This window comes from Mobula birostris, chromosome 4, assembly GCF_030028105.1.
Source record: "Mobula birostris isolate sMobBir1 chromosome 4, sMobBir1.hap1, whole genome shotgun sequence".
NCBI classification, from domain to species: Eukaryota; Metazoa; Chordata; class Chondrichthyes; order Myliobatiformes; family Myliobatidae; genus Mobula; species Mobula birostris.
The window spans coordinates 121,765,829-121,785,587 of record NC_092373.1 but is presented as its reverse complement, the minus strand read 5'-3'; the positions used below and the strand labels follow the sequence as shown (position 1 = coordinate 121,785,587).

The 19,759-nt window shown below is 41.4% G+C and overlaps 1 protein-coding gene across 5 annotated transcripts in view; it reads right to left on the bottom strand.

Moving 5' to 3' along the window:
• Positions 1–482: 482 nt before the first annotated feature.
• Positions 483–19,759, bottom strand: part of tmem144b (transmembrane protein 144b) — a 64,771-nt gene continuing 45,494 nt past the window's right edge. For 4 of the 5 annotated variants that reach the window (XM_072255994.1, XM_072255993.1, XM_072255991.1 and 1 more), the window contains 4 exons: positions 11,964–12,083; positions 6,729–6,826; positions 2,804–2,857; positions 483–1,392 (listed from right to left, as the gene is read on the bottom strand). In XM_072255994.1, the coding sequence (XP_072112095.1) occupies positions 1,309–1,392; positions 2,804–2,857; positions 6,729–6,826; positions 11,964–12,083 (356 nt within the window). In that variant the 3' untranslated portion in view covers positions 483–1,308. The remainder of the gene's footprint in view (positions 1,393–2,803; positions 2,858–6,728; positions 6,827–11,963; positions 12,084–19,759) is intronic. The other variant, XM_072255995.1, reaches the window with a different exon arrangement.

The window sequence follows — 19,759 nt, the reverse complement described above, 5'->3', positions numbered from 1 at the left end:
ATTGTCCATTCTGGAATCTAATTTCTTACTCTAGTTTAAAGTTTTAGCAATCATACTTTCCTGTCTCCAAGTCCTTTGTTAAGCTCAGGTTGCTACAAACCTCAGGTTTTGTAGCACACTGGCTTAAAAGTATTCAATTCCTTCCTCTATTCAAATTTTTTTGAATATATCTGGACAGATTCTCAATTTGAGTTAAAAAGAAGGTTTTTTCCATGCACTTTGAAAAGATTCAACACAGCAGGGTCACAGTTCTTATTGAAGCTTTGAGTGTTAATAGGTCATATTAGAAATGGAGTTGTGCTGATAAAATTCAGACCAATGAAACAGACGACCATGAAAGTGTGGGTATTACACATCTACATTTCCAATCTGCATTTCTAGTGAAGTTCCAGATGTTGCCATTCTACAGTGTTTTTTTTCTGATAAAATAAGTATTTTCAGCAGATTGAGATTAAATTCTTTATAGCATTAGTGAAATACAGTTGGAAGTTGGGGACATTTTTATTTGCACGAGCAGTTTCACTTGTTTAAAATGAATAAGTACAATTAATTGTTACAGTCTTGATACTTTAAGCACCATGACAGCAAAACCCAAACTATCTCCCAGTTACTCAGTTATAATGATTAATGCATTAATGACAATCCTTTAATATAGCATTAAAAATATAAACACCTAATATCCTTCACAAGCTTATTAGAATTAGTAAAAGCTTAGTTAATGAGTTATGAATCAATAACGGGTTATGAACTAAGAGGTATAGATGTGTAGGGAGGGAGTTTAGGTTAACATTGACAAGCACAAATGGTCACTGTATACCTGAAATCTATTCATGCTTCCAAAACCAGAATAATTCAATAAAATGCCATCATATATTATTAGTAGAGCTGGCTCCTCCACCATCTAACTCAGAGTGTACTGTGGAAGTATTGAGGCTGATTTTAAAAAATGATCTAATTTTAATAAAACTAACACCTCGTTTAGTCTGTCACTGAATTAAAGAGTTAATGAGGTATGTTTGCAAAGTTCTCTTAACTGAGCACCTTAGTTTGTAATTTACAGTAGTTCTGCCCTTGGCACCTCTTGGCAGTATCTACACATTTCTAAATCAGAACAACTGTACTGAAGTCAATAAACATTTTCAATTAACAAATAACTGAACAATTAAAGAAAATCAAAAATGTTGTAACTTCTGGTTTTCTTCTTAAGGTGACTATTAAAACGGTTCCATTGCATTGCATTATTGGTGTCAAAAGCAGTTCCTTCATCCAAACTGTTTCAATTGCAGTCACCTTACATTATTGGTTTTATCACATCTTGGAAAAGGCAGTTGTTAATACCCCTGCTGAAATAGTGCAGAATGCAATTCCGAGAACAAGATAGTTCCTCATTCCCTGTGGAGAAAAATATTGCTTACAACTTATTTCTTACAGATATACTGGTACCAACAGAAATGCTTATTGTGATTCTAAATGATGGTATAAATAAGTATAAATTTCATACTGTAGAATTCATCATAAAATCTAATGGGATAAAAGTCTTTGCAGTACAAGTAGTATCAAAACTGATATTGACAATTACCAAAAAGAAATCAGCTCTTTTGAATATGGCAGGTACAGATTCAGACTTATCACATATACATTGAAACATAATGTAAAATGCATCGTTTGCATTAACCACCAATGCAACCTGAGAATGCACTGGAAAGTGTCGCCACAAACAGGAGAAGTTATTGCATTTTAGAACTGAAATGGATCTGTATTTACACATTTGAAAATTACAATTTTAAAAAATCCTGTTTGTTTGTAGCAAGATGTAACAGGTGAGAAGAAATACCTTTTCCCTCAGATTTGATTAATGTTAATATAACAATTAATATTTGTTAGCAGCCTGAAGTAATTTTTGTCAACACAAGAATAAATTACTTGAAGCATATCAAAGGCCAATCTATTCTAAGAATACTAAGACTGCAACAAAATTTTCTTGAAAAAATGTTTTGTTATTAAGATAACTCGTCATTTCTGAAGGTAAACCTTTATACAAGATCATTAAAATGTAGAGGAGTAGGCACTTGGCTGTTTGCTCCATTCCATCATTTAATAAGATCCTGGCTGATCTTTTACTTCACTGCTACTTTTCTGTAATAAACTCATATTTCCTAATTCTCTTAGATTTTAAATTTGAGAGTGGGAGTATGAACATTGTAAATACTTGTAATTTCATAAACAACTACTTCTTTTGTTAAGAGGGTCATGTTTGTATTGCTACAGATTTAAGTCAGGTTCAAAACTGAACATATTTAAGAAATACCCCAATGCTATCATGAGGACTTTGTTCAGTCAATAATCCAATTAGATTTAATGGTTATTTCATACACATATTCACGGATCATCACATAAATGACAGACTTGGTTAAAATCCATTCAGTTATCAAAGAAAAAATCTATATTAATGTAGCATCTTTCATTATTGTGGCATATCCTTCAGTTTTAGTGAAGTGGAATAAGGGAGCAGTACCAATAGGAAATGGTATTTCTTCAATTGGTGAGCAGTATATGGAAAAGGTAGGTAGACTTGGATTAAAATCTCACCTGAACCCTTTGTCAATACAGTTCTTACTCAGCAATGCACTGAAATATAGGCCTATATTACACATTTAAATATCTGGATTAGTGAACACAGAAATCCTTATCCACTGAATTGAGCTGACCAAGTGGAAAGGATTATCTGTAGTGGAGTCATATATCAATAAAACCGTTGAGTTATCTTCATTAATTCTAGAAATAATGCTCAACAAAATCTTACTTTTATTTCATTGAAAACAATAACTCCCCATAGGGCAGCAATGAAACCTGGTACCTGAAAAAAAATGAAAGTTGATTGATACATCATAAACTTGAGATGGTCTGCAGATGCTGGAAATCCAAAGCAACATACACAAAATGCCAGAGGAACTCAGCAGGCCAGACAGCATCTAAGAAAATGAATAATCAACCTTTTGGGTCCTGAAGAAGAGTCTCAGTCTGAAACGTTGACTGTTAATTTCCATAGATGCTGCCTGACTTGCTGAGTTCCTCCAGCATTTTGTGTATGTTGCTTCATTTATACTTTGATGGACTGAAAAATATTTACTTCAACAGAAAAGTTTTTTTTTGTCTGGAACATGAAACTACATTTAAAATAATAAACAAAATCTTTAAAATACTGTATGTTACCCAGATTGTTTGTAACTTTAAATATTATCAATATTGTAGAAATCCCTTAAAATGAATTGTATGTGATTATTGTTAAAGCTTGGAGAGCACTTGTCACATCAAATTTTATGCGCACAACAAAACATTTTCTGAAAAATGATAAACAAAAAAAATCTAGATATGTATGGTTTGCAAAAATATAATCCAGGGCCAGTCAAGGAGGCTGTTTTTCAGGGGCAGGTCTCTAGCATTGTAAGTGGCTCTTAGGCTCAGAAGGAAAGTGTGCAGTCAGAGGATGACAGAGAGGGGAACAGATGGGTGACCGCCCATAGAAGAAATGCTGGGATGATGTGTTGCCTCCTGGATGTTGGGGTCAAGGATGTCTCTGGTGATGAATGAAAATTATCAGGGAATGTGAACAGCAAACTGTTGTTGTGCATGTTAGTAAACACTTAAGTAGAATGAGGCCCTGCAGAGTGAGTATAGTGAATTGGGTAGGAAGTTAAGAATCAGGATATTGTTGGTGGTGATCTCAGGGCTACTCCTTCTGCCACGTGCTAGTGGGGTCAGAAACAGAGAGAAAGATCAGATAAATTTGTGGCTGAGGAGCTGGTGCAGATATTCAGGTTCTTGGATCATTGGGGTCTCTTCTGGGGTAGGGGTGGCCTGTACATGAGGGATGGGTTGTATGTGAACCAGAAGGGGGATCAACAACCTTGCAGGGCGATTTGCTAGAGCTACATGGGAGGGTTTAAACTGGACCGGTGGGAATGTGGTGGGCTCTGAGCAGGAGCAAGTCAGTAATCAGGATAGCCAGAGGCAAATTAAAAGCAGGAACGTTAATTTGCAGTTAAACTTCATTGATTTTAATGCACAAGATTTAATGGGTAAGGTGGACAAACCAGGACACAGATGCTTCAGGTGTGAAAGAAGTACAGGTAAGCAAGGAGGAAGTGTTGCCTTTTTGATAAGGGTATACATAACATCAGTACTTAGAAGTGACATTCTTGGGGAATTGTCCTGTGAAGCCAAGTGGGTAGAACTCGGAAGTAAGTGGAGGGTCACTCTAGTGGGGCTCTACTATAGACCCCTGCACAGTTCTACTTGGGAGGCTGGAATACCAGACCTTCTCTGGTGGAACAAGGCAGGACAGGTAACTGAAGTGGCAGTCAGGGAGCACTTTGACACTAATGACCATGTTTCCATTAGTTTTAAGAAAGTGATGAACAAGGATAAGAGGGGGTCCTAAACCGGAGAAGGGCTAATTTTGGGGAATAGAGCAGGAACTAGTGAAGGTCAATCAGGTGAGCCTGTTTGAAGGAAGAGAAATGAATAGCAAGTGGGAGGCTTTTAAGAGCGTGACATCAAGAGTCCAGGAGAAGGTGTTCTTGTTAGGGTCAAAGGTAAACCTGGCAAGTTTAGGGAACCTTGGTATTGAGAGATATTGAGGGTCTTCACGAAAAAGGGAAGCACACATTGGATTTAGGAGGTCGGGGATGAGTGAATCCTTTGACTATAGAAAGGTTATGAATACTCTTAAGAACGTAGAATCTACTTATGTGCTTTCAAAATTGGCTTGGTAGGAAAGAGAGCAATGGTTGAAGGTTGTTTCTTGGGATGGAGTCAGGTGATGGTGTATTGTAGGGGTTGGTGTTATTTGTTATTTATAAATGACTTGGATGTGAACGCACAAGGCTTCATCGAGTTTGCCGATGAAACATATTAAGTACTGTTGACAGTGAATGGTAATGTAGGTTACAGGAGGATTCAGACTCCTGCTATGAATGCTAGGGTACTAGGGAATATCACGGAACAGAGGGACTCTACAGTTCACTGAAATCAGTGTGACAGGGAGCTAGGGTGGTGAAAAATATTTTTAGTATATCACTTTTCATCAGCCGAGGGACTAAATATAAGAGTTAAAACATTGTTACAGCTGTAGAAATTGGTAATGCAGCAGTTGGAAAATAGTGTCCAGCCTTGGTCACCCTTTTGTTAAACGAAAGAATGCAGAAAAGATTTGAGGATGTTGCCAGGACTAGAGGGCGTGAATCATAGGGAGGACTTCCTTGAAACATACAAGAATGAGGGTGACCTTAGAAATGTTTAAAATTGAATTGCATAGATAACATGGGTGGTAAGTTTTTTCCAAAACAAGTGGGTGAGGAAAAGACTTAAAAGGGATGTGAGGGGCAACTTTTTCCATCTAGGAGGTGGTTAAGTATATGGAACAAGCTGCCAGGAATGGTTGAGGCAAGTATCATTTAAGCAGCACCTAGATAGGTACCTGCTTGGAGGAATATGGGCCAAACCCCCAAAAAATTGAGATTAGCTGGGTGGGCACTGAGCAGCACAGACCTTTTGCATCCAAGGGCCTGTATCTGTGATGTATCGCCTCGACTCTATATGGGCCAGACTAGGTAGTGGAGGCAAATTCCTTTCCTTACAGGACATTGGTTAAACAGAATCAGATTCAATTTATTGCCAGTTCGTGAAACACATCAGAATTGATTGTGGTTCAGAACAAAGCATAAAACACAATACCATAACAGACCAACAATTTACAATAGTGCAAAGAGCCATGAGCAATCAACGATCAGCAGAATGGTCACGTGCACAGATGTCAATAATCAAATTAATGTGAACATATGAACTGACTCGATAATTATCAACAGAACAAGGAGAGCTGGAAAGACCACTTAACAGATGTTGTGCAGGGCAATTGCCCAAGGGGACGGGGTAGATTTGGGGTTGTCAGTGGAAGTCAACCCTCACTTCCACTGACTCCACAGCATTACACTCCAAATTGTTTTGATCACATCATGCTGCAAGACAGTCTATCTCTCTTTGACAGCAGGTCACATCCTTATTAATGATGAGACCAACTACTGTTGTGTCATCTCCAAACTTTAGGATTTTAATGGTTTTGTTTATGGAAGTACAGACACTTGTATAAAGTGAGAACAGGAGGGGTGAAAGAACACAGCTCTAGTGAGGGGCTGTGCTTATAGACATTGGATTGGACAAGTAGGCGCCCAGCCTTACTTTCCTTCCTGTCAAGAAGTTCATAAACCACTGACGGATACTGTAGGGTACAGCTAACTGGTTTGCAACTCCGGAACAACAGTACTGAAGGCGGAGCTAAAATCCACAAACGAGATCCTTACATCAGTGTTGGGGGAGGTCCAAATGTTGGAAGAATGTAATAAAGGCACAACTGCATCCTCAACTGAGCAATTTGCTCTATTAACAAACAGGTTTTTAACAATAATCTGGTAGCCTTATGACGACTATGATAGGCTACTTAAATCTTATCATTAGTTTGAATTTACAAGACAATGGTGAGATTCCAAATCAAGTCCTTGAATCAACAGTCCAGAACTTTGGCAGCTTGAACTATCACTTGACCACTATAGAGTAATGCGAGTACCTTTGTCAGTCGGTAGCCAGTACTGATGGCTTGCAAATTTCCGGGCCAAAGTCTTTAAAAATACATTTCCACAACCTATGCACATTAGGCAGCTCAATCAACTTACAGCAGTGATGATCGGGAAACTAACAACTGCACTGAGGAAATTATTTGCCAGGAACCAACAGCAGTTTGCAATAGCCCACATCACACCTGAAACAAAACCTTAAAGCACATTTTGTTAGCATCTTGTCTTTATTTTGCATGATTATTGAAATATTATTAACCTGCACATTATATGTAAATCTTTAGAAATAGTCAGAGAGGTCCTGGGCTCCCAAAAGACAGTTCTCCGTTCAGTTATGGGAAGGGATTACCAAAAGGGCAGAGGAAAAGATTCAAACGCTGTGCCCAAATCCTTCTTACAATGCAAGATCACCACCAAATCCTGGTATCTTTGTCCCATAGAAAACCACTTGGAACAGTATTGAAGCTTAAGGCCATGTTCCGGGTGCACAGAAAAGCCCTGCATAATTGGTAGAAACAGCACACCCTCTCAAACTACCCATCTCCCCATCCCTGCAGGCATCACTTTCCCCATCTGCAGAAGTAATTGTAGGACCCACACTAGTCTCACCACAATCAGAGCAGAAGTGAGTCATCCTCAACCCTTTGGTAGTGCCTAAGAAGGATGCAGAAGAACTAAAAGCTGACGGAGATCCCTAATGGAACAAACACTTAACTTAAATCTGTTACACACATCAAAGTTGCTGGTGAACGCAGCAGGCCAGGCAGCATCTCTAGGAAGAGGTACAGTCGGCGTTTCAGGCCGAGACCTTTCGTCAGGACTAACTGAAGGAAGAGTGAGTAAGGGATTTGAAAGTTGGAGGGGGAGGGGGAGATCCAAAATGATAGGAGAAGACAGGAGGGGGAGGGATAGAGCCAAGAGCTGGACAGGTGATAGGCAAAAGGGGATACGAGAGGATCATGGGACAGGAGGTCCGGGAAGAAAGACAGGGGGGGTGGGACCCAGAGGATGGGCAAGAGGTATATTCAGAGGAACAGAGGGAGAAAAAGGAGAGTGAGAGAAAGAATGTGTGCATAAAAATGAGTAACAGATGGGGTACGAGGGGGAGGTGGGGCCTTAGCGGAAGTTAGAGAAGTCGATGTTCATGCCATCAGGTTGGAGGCTACCCAGACGGAATATAAGGTGTTGTTCCTCCAACCTGAGTGTGGCTTCATCTTTACAGTAGAGGAGGCCGTGGATGGACATGTCAGAATGGGAATGGGATGTGGAATTAAAATGTGTGGCCACTGGGAGATCCTGCTTTCTCTGGCGGACAGAGCGTAGATGTTCAGCAAAGCGGTCTCCCAGTCTGCGTCGGGTCTCGCCAATATATAAAAGGCCACATCGGGAGCACCGGACGCAGTATATCACCCCAGTCGACTCACAGGTGAAGTGTTGCCTCACCTGGAAGGACTGTTTGGGGCCCTGAATGGTGGTAAGGGAGGAAGTGTAAGGGCATGTGTAGCACTTGTTCCGCTTACACGGATAAGTGCCAGGAGGGAGATCAGTGGGGAGGGATGGGGGGGACGAATGGACAAGGGAGTTGTGTAGGGACCGATCCCTGCGGAATGCAGAGAGAGGGGGGGAAGGAAAGATGTGCTTAGTGGTGGGATCCCGTTGGAGGTGGCGGAAGTTACGGAGAATAATATGTTGGACCCGGAGGCTGGTGGGGTGGTAGGTGAGGACCAGGGGAACCCTATTCCTAGTGGGGTGGCGAGAGGATGGAGTGAGAGCAGATGTACGTGAAATGGGGGAGATGCGTTTAAGAGCAGAGTTGATAGTGGAGGAAGGGAAGCCTCTTTCTTTAAAAAAGGAAGACATCTCCCTCGTCCTAGAATGAAAAGCCTCATCCTGAGAGCAGATGCGGCGGAGACGGAGGAATTGCGAGAAGGGGATGGCGTTTTTGCAAGGGACAGGGTGAGAAGAGGAATAGTCCAGATAGCTGTGAGAGTCAGTAGGCTTATAGTAGACATCAGTGGATAAGCTGTCTCCAGAGACAGAGACAGAAAGATCTAGAAAGGGGAGGGAGGTGTCGGAAATGGACCAGGTAAACTTGAGGGCAGGGTGAAAGTTGGAGGCAAAGTTAATAAAGTCAACGAGTTCTGCATGCGTGCAGGAAAACAGCGCCAATGCAGTCATCGATGTAGCGAAGGAAAAGTGGGGGACAGATACCAGAATAGGCACGGAACATAGATTGTTCCACAAACCCAACAAAAAGGCAGGCATAGCTAGGACCCATACGGGTGCCCATAGCTACATCTTTAGTTTGGAGGAAGCAGGAGGAGCCAAAGGAGAAATTATTAAGAGTAAGGACTAATTCCGCTAGACGGAGCAGAGTGGTGGTAGAGGGGAACTGATTAGGTCTGGAATCCAAAAGGAAGCGTAGAGCTTTAAGACCTTCCTGATGGGGGATGGAAGTATATAAGGACTGGACATCCATGGTGAAAATAAAGCGGTGGGGGCCAGGGAACTTAAAATCATCGAAAAGTTTAAGAGCGTGAGAAGTGTCACGAACATAGGTCGGAAGGGATTGAATAAGGGGTGATAAAACAGTGTCGAGGTATGCAGAAATGAGTTCGGTGGGGCAGGAGCAAGCTGAGACAATAGGTCGGCCAGGACAGGCAGGTTTGTAGATCTTGGGTAGGAGGTAGAAACGGGAAGTGCGAGGTGTGGGAACTATAAGGTTGGTAGCAGTGGATGGGAGATCCCCTGAGCGGATAAGGTCGGTGATGGTGTGGGAGACAATGGCCTGGTGCTCCTTAGTGGGGTCACGATCGAGGGGTAAATAAGAGGAGGTATCCGCGAGTTGTCGCTGTGCCTCGGCAAGGTAGAGGTCAGTACGCCAGACTACAACAGCACCCCCCTTATCGGCGGGTTTAATAATAAGGTTAGGATTAGTGCGGAGGGAGTGGAGAGCAGAGTGTTTCACGTTTCACGTACATCTGCTCTCACTCCATCCTCTCGCCACCCCACTAGGAATAGGGTTCCCCTGGTCCTCACCTACCACCCCACCAGCCTCCAGGTCCAACATATTATTCTCCGTAACTTCCGCCACCTCCAACGGGATCCCACCACTAAGCACATCTTTCCCTGCCCCCCATCTCTCTGCATTCCGCAGGGATCGGTCCCTACACAACTCCCTTGTCCATTCGTCCCCCCCATCCCTCCCCACTGATCTCCCTCCTGGCACTTATCCGTGTAAGCGGAACAAGTGCTACACATGCCCTTACACTTCCTCCCTTACCACCATTCAGGGCCCCAAACAGTCCTTCCAGGTGAGGCAACACTTCACCTGTGAGTCGACTGGGGTGATATACTGCGTCCGGTGCTCCCGATTTGGCCTTTTATATATTGGCGAGACCCGACGCAGACTGGGAGACCGCTTTGCTGAACATCTACGCTCTGTCCGCCAGAGAAAGCAGGATCTCCCAGTGGCCACACATTTTAATTCCACATCCCATTCCCATTCTGACATGTCCATCCACGGCCTCCTCTACTGTAAAGATGAAGCCACACTCAGGTTGGAGGAACGACACCTTATATTCCGTCTGGGTAGCCTCCAACCTGATGGCATGAACATCGACTCCTCTAACTTCCGCTAAGGCCCCACCTCCCCTCCGTACCCCATCTGTTACTCATTTTTATGCACACATTCTTTCTCTCACTCTCCTTTTTCTCCCTCTGTCCCTCTGAATATACCTCTTGCCCATCCTCTGGGTCCCCCCCCCCCCATCTTCCTTCCCGGACCTCCTGTCCCATGATCCTCTCGTATCCCCTTTTGCCTATCACCTGTCCAGCTCTTGGCTCTATCCCTCCCCCTCCTGTCTTCTCCTATCATTTTGGATCTCGCTCTCCCCCTCCAACTTTCAAAACCCTTACTCACTCTTCCTTCAGTTAGTCCTGACAAAGGGTCTCGGCCTGAAACGTTGACTGCACCTCTTCCTACAGATGCTGCCTGGCCTGCTGTGTTCACCAGCAACTTTGATGTGTGTTGCTTGAATTTCCAGCATCTGCAGAATTCCTGTTGTTTGCACTTAAATCTGTTTCTCTTCAGGGGTATGATGTTCAGATGTACAGTATGTAATAAACTGCCTCTTGCTTTGGTTGTCATCTATATAACATTACATTACCTATCTGGTGACCTACATATTGTAGCCATTTGGGTTGCAGAATAATTTGTGCAAAAGTAAGTTTTCTTCAACTTTTGTTTCTCAAGGCATTCACAGATATTCATGAACTTCAATTAAAAATAATAAATAAAACAGACGACAAAAATGGGAAATATTGGAAATACAGTATTAAGATGTGATAAGGCAAGCAGTTAACATTGGGTTCTGATTAAAGGCCAGGGATCTGAAATATTAATTATCTCTCTTTCTTCACTTTTCCCTACTCTACCTTTCTCTCTACCAGTTTGCCTTATTCTGCAAAACATCTCTATCTTTTAGTCTTGGTCAATTCCAACAGAGATATACAGCATACTATCTTTAGATATCTGTATTATCACAAGTATTTAAATGAAGCAAAGTTCTCCAGACTGAGCACTTCTTTGAGGAATACCAAGACTGTGGAATGTTGTAAAATTGTATACAACTGGACTGAAAACAAGCAACCTATATCAAGCCAGAAGCATTTTGTGATTTCTAAATAGCACAGATGCTTAAATGCTGTGTTTGGTTTTTGAAATTGAGGAACATTGTTGGGTAGAAAATGAAGTCTAAAATACAGCATTGCACTTTGCTGGTGAAAGTGGCATAAATTAAGCACAAATCTTTATCAAGTTGTCAACAAAGCACACAGCTTCAATATTTCAGTACATGATCTCATTAAAAGAAACATTAAGTATTATCTTCTAAACTCATCTATGGGTGGGAACTTTGCCTCTCTCAGATCAAAATGACACTGCATTGCAATGCTTTGCTACCAACATGCTTGCCAACAATATTTTTATGTAAAGAATATAATTAGTGAGTTTCTTTAACAAATTGGCATGTGGATAAAGTAAGCTAAATGGGATTCCCTTGCAATGCTTTCATATTTTATTAAACTCAAAATCATTTTATAAACAAAACAATTGCAAGGAACCTTTCTCTATTTACAGCAAACATTCTTGTGTTAAAATGATTCAGATGCAAAGTTTTGTCTAAGGTATAGGAGCAGGTGTACAAAAATTGTTCCAAAGGAGTATAAAAATGCCACAGAGAGCTAAATAACTACTTACGTAAGTTACAGATTTCACTAAAAACAGTAAATGTGGTATTTTAGTTAAAAAATAGTGAAATAATGACTTCTTACCTGGTAGTATTACCTTAGGGTAAACTTTTGGTTTATTCTTCATTAATGCACAATATAATAGAAAATAGACAGTACTTGTAAGAAATATGCCACTAAAATGTGCAAATACATAGTCCAAATCTGCAAGTGAAGCACATTTTACAATTATATTTGTTAAACTGTTGTCAATTCAGATTTCTGGTTGTTTATTTATTTATTTATTTGAATTTATTAAAATCCCGGCTTTTAGAAGAAAAGTCCAAGGACAGCCTCTCGCCTTGGGCTGGGATCCTTCTTGAGCCTAGTATTGTGGCCAAAAGGATCTCATGTGATTATCGAGTGGTTAAAAAAGTAAGTATTTTCATTGAAGCAATAATCCAATAGAAAAACCTTTATTTTCTGTTAACAACGAGGCAATCGTGATCACAATTTATTATCTGGTAACTGCGAAGTTACTTATTGCAAATTTACCATCGCCAACTTGCACTTCAATGCAGCTTGATGCTGAATAGCAAAATTCTGCATAATGGAAGATCATTCTGCGCCAACATATTATCATAGAACAGTATAGCATAGTATGGGTCACGTTGCTGTGCTGACTTATATTTGCACTCCACAATCAATCTAACCCTTCCCTCCTACACAGCCCATAATCCTCCCATTTTTCTTACATCTATGTGCTTAAGTATCTCTTAAGTGTCCCTATTCTGTCATCCTCTACCACCACCTCCGGCAGTGTGTTCCAGTCACATACCACTCTGTTCTTTTAAAAAAAAAGGGGATAGGAGAAGCAAACAAAAACTATCCAAGAAATGGTTTAGCTGTCTGACAAAGCTGGGAATGTTTCTCATTGCCTAGGAAAGAAAACACAACACCCTCAAGAACAGTGATAAGCAATTAAAAAGATTTAAGTAAAATAATTTTTAAAAAATTACTTAATACTTAGTTTGCTTTCTCACAGCCATTCTTCCCCATTCAAATTAATGATACAACTGTTCTTCAGGGGATTCCCCAGCATTAGGTGCTGGAGAAATGCTACTACTTTGTACTCTGTTGTACCCCATTAGTCAAAGTAGAGTTTGTTGTCATATGCACACGTATACACAGGTACAACGAAACATTTACTTAGCATGACAAGAAAAACTAAATATTAATTATAAACAACTTTTTACAAGATATAACAATTAGACAAAACAGTCTGTTTTAGTGCAAACTGATCATAGTGGTTGTGGTGTTGCTAAAATGCAGTGATCAGGGTTTTGCTGTTTGGTTCAAGATCTGATGGTTGAAGGGAAGTTGCTTTTTCGGAACCCGGTGGTGTGCACCTTCAGGCTTCTGTACCTCCTGCCCAATGGTAGCTGCAGAAATATGGCATGGTCCAGGTGGTGGGGAACTTTGATGATAAATGTTGCCTTTTTGAGGCAATGCCTCCTGTTGATACCACCGATGGTACTATTCTCTGCAGCTTCTCGTGTTCCTGTGCATTCAAATGGGCATATCAGACCATGCTACACCTAGTCAGAATACTTTCAAAAGTGCATCTGTAGAAGTCTGTTAGAGTGGTCTATGCCAAAATGAACCTTTTTAGAAAGTAAAAACGCTGGTGCGCGTTCCTTATAATTGCTGGGTCCAAGACAGGGCATGCAATGTGTTAAAACTAAGGAATTTAATGGTGATAACTCTCTCCTCTGCTGATCTTATGTCTGTGAAACAATCTCAGGTTCTGGTGCCTCCTCCGTGGTGGTTGTAGGAGTTGATTCTGGGACTACGATAAGCGTTCTGACAGCTCTGAACACCTTTCTTCTTCAGCAATTGACTCTTCTCTCCTCAAGTGGTCTATGTGTTGTCTCCAGGTGATATCAGGCGCAATCTCTACTGTGCAGGAGAGTGGTCCAGTTCTGTCCTTCATCTTGCCAAGTAGCCATTTTTGATCACCTCTGTAGTCCCTTGCTGGGACAGCTTGTCTGGGTGTGAAACATCGAACATCCCTGTTTGAGGAGCCCTCAATTTGTCTCAGCATCCTCCTTCCGAGACTGGGTTTGAGGAGATCCAAGAGAGAGCACAGGAGACAATCCAGCATAGCTGCTGAGTTGCTGGTTGTGCAGTGTGCTGCATTGCGATATGCAAGGAGAAAGTGGTGAACTTCTGATTCAGAGTCAGTGTGAAGTGTTCTGCTGGCATTGCTTACAATGCGTACTTCAGACTCTGGATAAACCTTTCTGCCAAGCCATTTGTAGCTGGGTGGTATGGTGCAGATGTCTTATCCATTCATTTTCAGGAATGACTGGAACTGTTTCACAATAAACTGTGGTCCATCATCACCGACTAAATGTTCTGGAATGCCAGTCCTTGAGAAGAGCTCCTCAATACATCCACAGTGTGCAAGGCTGCAGTGGAGCCTATTGGAAACACTTCTGACCACTTTGTAGCTACCAAGAAACCTGTGTCCATGAACGGTCCAGCAATATCCACATGAATGGAGAGGTGCTGCTCTTAGCACCTTCTGGACATGTTCTTAGCATCTTCTGGGAATGCCGAGCAGTTCATAGCAAGCTGCTCAATCTGCTGATCTATTCCAGGCCACCAGACAACGCTTTTTGCCAACACTTTCATTTTGACTACACCTAGATGACAGACATGCAACTCCTCCAACACTTCAGCTCTCAGCTTGGATGATCTATCAACTCTCAACCCCATCAAGGGCAAGTTCATCCCGGCGCTGATAAAAACAGGGGAACTGGTGTTTCTGCAGCACATTCTGGCCATTTTGGTGGCTATGCACACTTGAGACAGTGTGGGGCCTTCTCTGCTTTCTCTTTGGATCATCTTTGCATTAATTGGGAGACACTTGATTTGCATTAAGGGAGAATACTTCAAGAGGGGTACCCTCTTTTGTAAGCTTTTCGGATATTTTCTTTTCCAGGGGTAAACGGGACAATCCATGACTTGTTGCCCACTTGAATTTGATCTAGTAATGGTGTCCCCCAAGAAACAGAGCCCACCTCTGCATTCATGCTATTGTTGTTAGTGGAACACCCTTCTGTGGACTGAAAATAGCACTAGTGGTTGATAATCAGGTATGAGTGTAAACTGTCTCCCATACAAGTACAGGCTGAAGTATTTCACACCACAAACCAGACTCAAGGCCTTTGTGTCAATCTGTGTGCAATTTTTCTCTACAGCTGTAAGGGAACGTGACGCAAAGGCAATGGGGCATTTCCATCACTCATAACATGTGATGTGACTGCACCTGTATGGTAAGGCAAGGCGTCACAGGCAAGCTTCAAAGGATGATGTGGATTATAATGTGTGAATACAGTGTCTGACATCACCATTTCCTTTGTCTTTTGGAAAGCCACCTCACACTGCTTTGTCAATTACCATTTCTTCCCGATCTGTAGTACGAATTTCAAGGGGTGGAGTGCAGTAACTGTCCTCCTGTTTTTTTTTAAACCACATACAAAGTCAATGTGGCTTGTTTGCTGTTGTATTTCACTGTTACGAATGTCATTCTCACAGAAATTATCTTTTCTCCCATATAAGTACTTAGTTGTATATCTGCAAACTTCAGTTCAGTACCTTTGAAATGTCATTCAAACTCATTTTGTGGAATGACTGAAATAGCTGAGCCAGTGTCTAGTTCCATTTTAATTAATTTCTGGTGTAAGCCATATTGCTTGTCCATTGCTAGCTTTCACATTATAAATCTCAAAACTACCCAGTCCTGTGTCACCATCATTATTATCATCAGCAACATGCAGATTAATGTTCTTTATGAAACTGCAACTTGACTTTTTTCTTTTTCTCTTCCCTGTGCAGTCCATTTATCTTTCTCTGCCTAATATGCTCTAAGTATGTGTCCTACTTTGTTGCATTTTCTGCAAGTTTCACCTTTGAACCTGCATTGGTTGAGTATATGTGAGCCCGTGCCACCATGGCAACATAATTAGTCTGGCCAGAGAGGTTTTTGTTTAGACGCTGTAATTTTCCTCAAGTTCACTTTCATTCCTGACTGTAACTCAACTGAGTCTTCGGCAGCTATAGCAATGTCAACTGCTCTTTTAAATGTGAGTTGTGCTTCAAATAGGAGCTATTTTTGAATTCTTACTTATAAGATTCCACAAATTAAATGAGCTCAGTGTATCATTAAGCCCATCACTGAATTGACGATGCTCAGACAACTTCTTCAATTCAGCCACACACATTGAAATGGAATCTCTTTCTTTTTGATTCCACTTATGAAACCTAAAGTGTTCTGCAATCAACAATGATATCAGCTCTAAATGTTCCTGCATTACTTTGATGTTATCAGTAAAACTCCCTTTGGCTGGTTTGGTTGGAGCAGTTAAACCTCTAAACAAACTGTATGTTCTTCCACCTAAAGTACTTAGTAACACTGGTATCCATTTCTTATCGGCTATTCAATTTGTTTTAAAATACTGTTCAATTTGTTCAGTACACATCATCCACTTATCTGTTCATCAAACACATCTGTTTCTGATGTAGCCAGCCATTCCTATTTTTTTAAAAAAAACATTTATGATTATCACCCAGTGCTCACTGTTCATGAACCCATGAATTCTGTCTATTTTCTGCCTTTTTAAAACTCTACTGTCTTCTCCACTTGCAAAGAAAAAAAAGTGTTGCGTTTTTTAAAAAAAACTTGAATGTCTCACTGCCTCATCTTGGGTTCGTATTAAAAATACCTCATCACAACTGTTATTTTGTAACCCCAAAACATAAAATGAATCTAAAGAAAGACACAGAGCTGTGGATAACCTGTGTACACTTAGTTTTATTTTTTTTACTTTTGTGAGGCGCGCACATAACACGCGGTGGAATAATTACATATGACATTCACACACCTTTACATATAACCTGTAATGAATTAAATAAAGAATGCTTAATTGAACAATATATTTACAATATTATTCAAATATTACTGAAATATTAAATACACAACAGCAGCTGCTGTTGAGCTGGTAGGCAAATTGGTGTGGATCCAGGTAATATGAGGCAGGAGTAACCATAACTAATTTCTCGAAATGCTTCACCACAGTTGATTTAAGCACTACCAGATGCTAGTTACTGAGGCAGGTCAACATGCTCTTCTTGGGCGGCAGAACATGCGAATCAGGTGAAACCTCAGACCGTAGAAATGAGAAGCTGAATATGTCCATAAATTACCCAGCCAGCTGGTCCACAGCATCTGTAATCTGTCAAGTAGGGTGCCGTGCACAATCCTGATTTGATGGAGACAGACGTGAGAGAACAGAGGAACATCTGGAGAAACTTCTGAAATACCTTTTTCACTGCCGCTGTTACTGTGTGATCCAGAATCTCCAGAAGGGAAGGCCACGAGCCTTCAGCTTTGCTTGTTGCTTAGCGGCTGGGATGGGGTCGAAGCGCTCGGCAGAGATGGTGCTCGGTGTCGAAGGGCTGGTTGGAGGCTCGAAGTTTTCGGATGGACTCAGAGTCGGCTGTGGTTGGGTGCTTCCAATGCATCGACAGTTCGCGGTGCCTGGAGGTTTATGGCAGAGAGAGTTTCTCCCTGTTGCCGCCCGCTATCGGGGACTATTGGGAGTCGATCAGAACTTTGAGACTTTTTTTTACCGTTCCCATGGTCTGCTCTTTATCAAATTATGGTATTGCTTTGCACTGCTGTAACTATATGCTATAATTATGTGGTCTTATCAGTGTTAGTCTTTGGTTTGTCCTTTTTTTTTGTGATTTTTTTCTGGAGGAACATTGTATCATTTCTTAATGCATGCATGCATTTCTAAATGACAATAAACGAGGACTGAGTGTCCTCATAATCTAATCTAATCTAATCTTTAGTATTCAGCCAGCTATGCCCTCTGGATCAGACACCTTTCATGGATTCACCCTCTTGAAGGATGCCTGGACATCAACCTCAGAGACTGAAATTACAGAGTTATCTGGAGATATGGAGGCTTGTGTAGGTGTCTTATAGTACTCCCTATCAAAAGCGAATATAAAAAGCATTAAGCTTATCCAGGAATGTTGGGTCAGTGCCACTTAAAGACTTCACCATCAGAGAACCAGACAGCAAAACAGGTAGGTGAAGCACAGACGGTAAGTTTGGATTTTCCATGTTTTCCCCAGGAATCGTGAACTGCGTTGCATTTATGTAGAGAAAGAGTAGCATTTCTCTTTGCAGCTGCTGTCATTACTCTACAATGTTTTGGCAAACACAAGGTTCAGTTGCTCTCTGTTGATATACACTGCATATGTCAGTTCAGTTTTGAAAACTGCGCAAGTATTCCATCAATTGAACTGTTTCAAAGCTCAAAGTATATTTATTATTAAAGTGCGTAAACCGCATTACCATATACTACCTTGAGATTCATTTTCTGGTGGGCACTTACAGGAATATAGAGAGATACAAAATAATGTATGGAAAATTATACGTAAAGACTGACAAAGAACCAATGTGCAAAAGGCAAATTGTGGAAATAATAAAATAGTTAAACTGAGAAAATGAGTTATAGAGTCATTGAAAGAATCAGTTCAGAGTTGTGGTGCATGAAGTTATCTACACCGGTTCAAGAGTCTGATGGTTGTAGTTTAATAACTGTAGCTGAACCTGGTGGTGTGGGGCTAAGGTTTCCATACCTCCTGTCCAACGGTAATAGCGAGAAGAGAGCATGTTAGGGGTTCTCGAGGATGGGATGATACTTTTTTGTGGCAGCATTCCATGTAAATGTACTCAATGGTGGGGAGGGCTTTGCCTGTGGTGGAATGGGGTGTATCCACCACTTTCTGTAGTCTCTTCCATTCCTGGGCACTACTGACCCTGTCCACCTAGATCCCCTGGTAAGGACTGGCTCATAGACCCTAGGCTTCTTCAACTTGCAGTCAATAATCAGCTCTTCAGTTTTGCTGACGTTGAGTAAGGGGTCGTTATGGCACCATTCAACCAGATTTTCAATCTCCCTCCGATATGCTGCTTCGTCACCATTTTTGATTTGGCCAGCAACAGTGGTGTTGTCAGCAAACTTAAATATGGCATTAGTGCTAAATTTGCCACACAGTCATAGGTAAAGTGAGTAAAGCACGGGGCAAAATACACAGCCTTGTGGTGCATCTCTGCTGATGGTGAGTCTGGAAATGTTCTTGCCAACCCAAACTAACTGCCAGTATGAAAATTGAGGATCCAGTTGCACAAAGAGACGTTGAGACCTACTGTAGGTCTTGGAGCTTAGTTATGGGTTCTGTGAGTATGACAGTGTAGAATGCGGAACTGTAGTCAATGAAGTGCATCCTAATGTATGCACCTGCATTGCCCAGGTGTATCACAGCTGAGTGAAGGGCCAAAGAAATTGCATCTGCTGTAACCTGTTGTGATGGAAGGCAAATTGAAGCAGATCAGGTTACTCCTTTGACAGGAACTGATACACTTCATAACCAATCTCTTGAAGCACTTCTTGATAGTGTATGTAAGTCATTAAGGCATGTTACTACTCTCTTCTCAGGCACCAGAATGATTGGAGCCTGCTTGAAACAGGTGGGAGCCTCAGACAGCCAAAGTGAGAGATTGAAGATGTTCATAAATACTTCAGCCAATTGATTATCTCAGGTCTTCAGTACTCAGCTAGGTACACCACTGGGCCAGATGCTTTCTGTGGATTCACCCTCCAGAAGGACACTTTCACGTCAGCCTCAGAGACTGAGATCACAGGGTCATCAGGGGCTGTGGGGGTTGGTGACGGAGCCCTATGTTCTGTCGGTCAAGGTGAGCATAGAAGGCATTCTATCTGGGAGAGAAACCTTGTTGTCTTAAAAGCTGCTTTGCT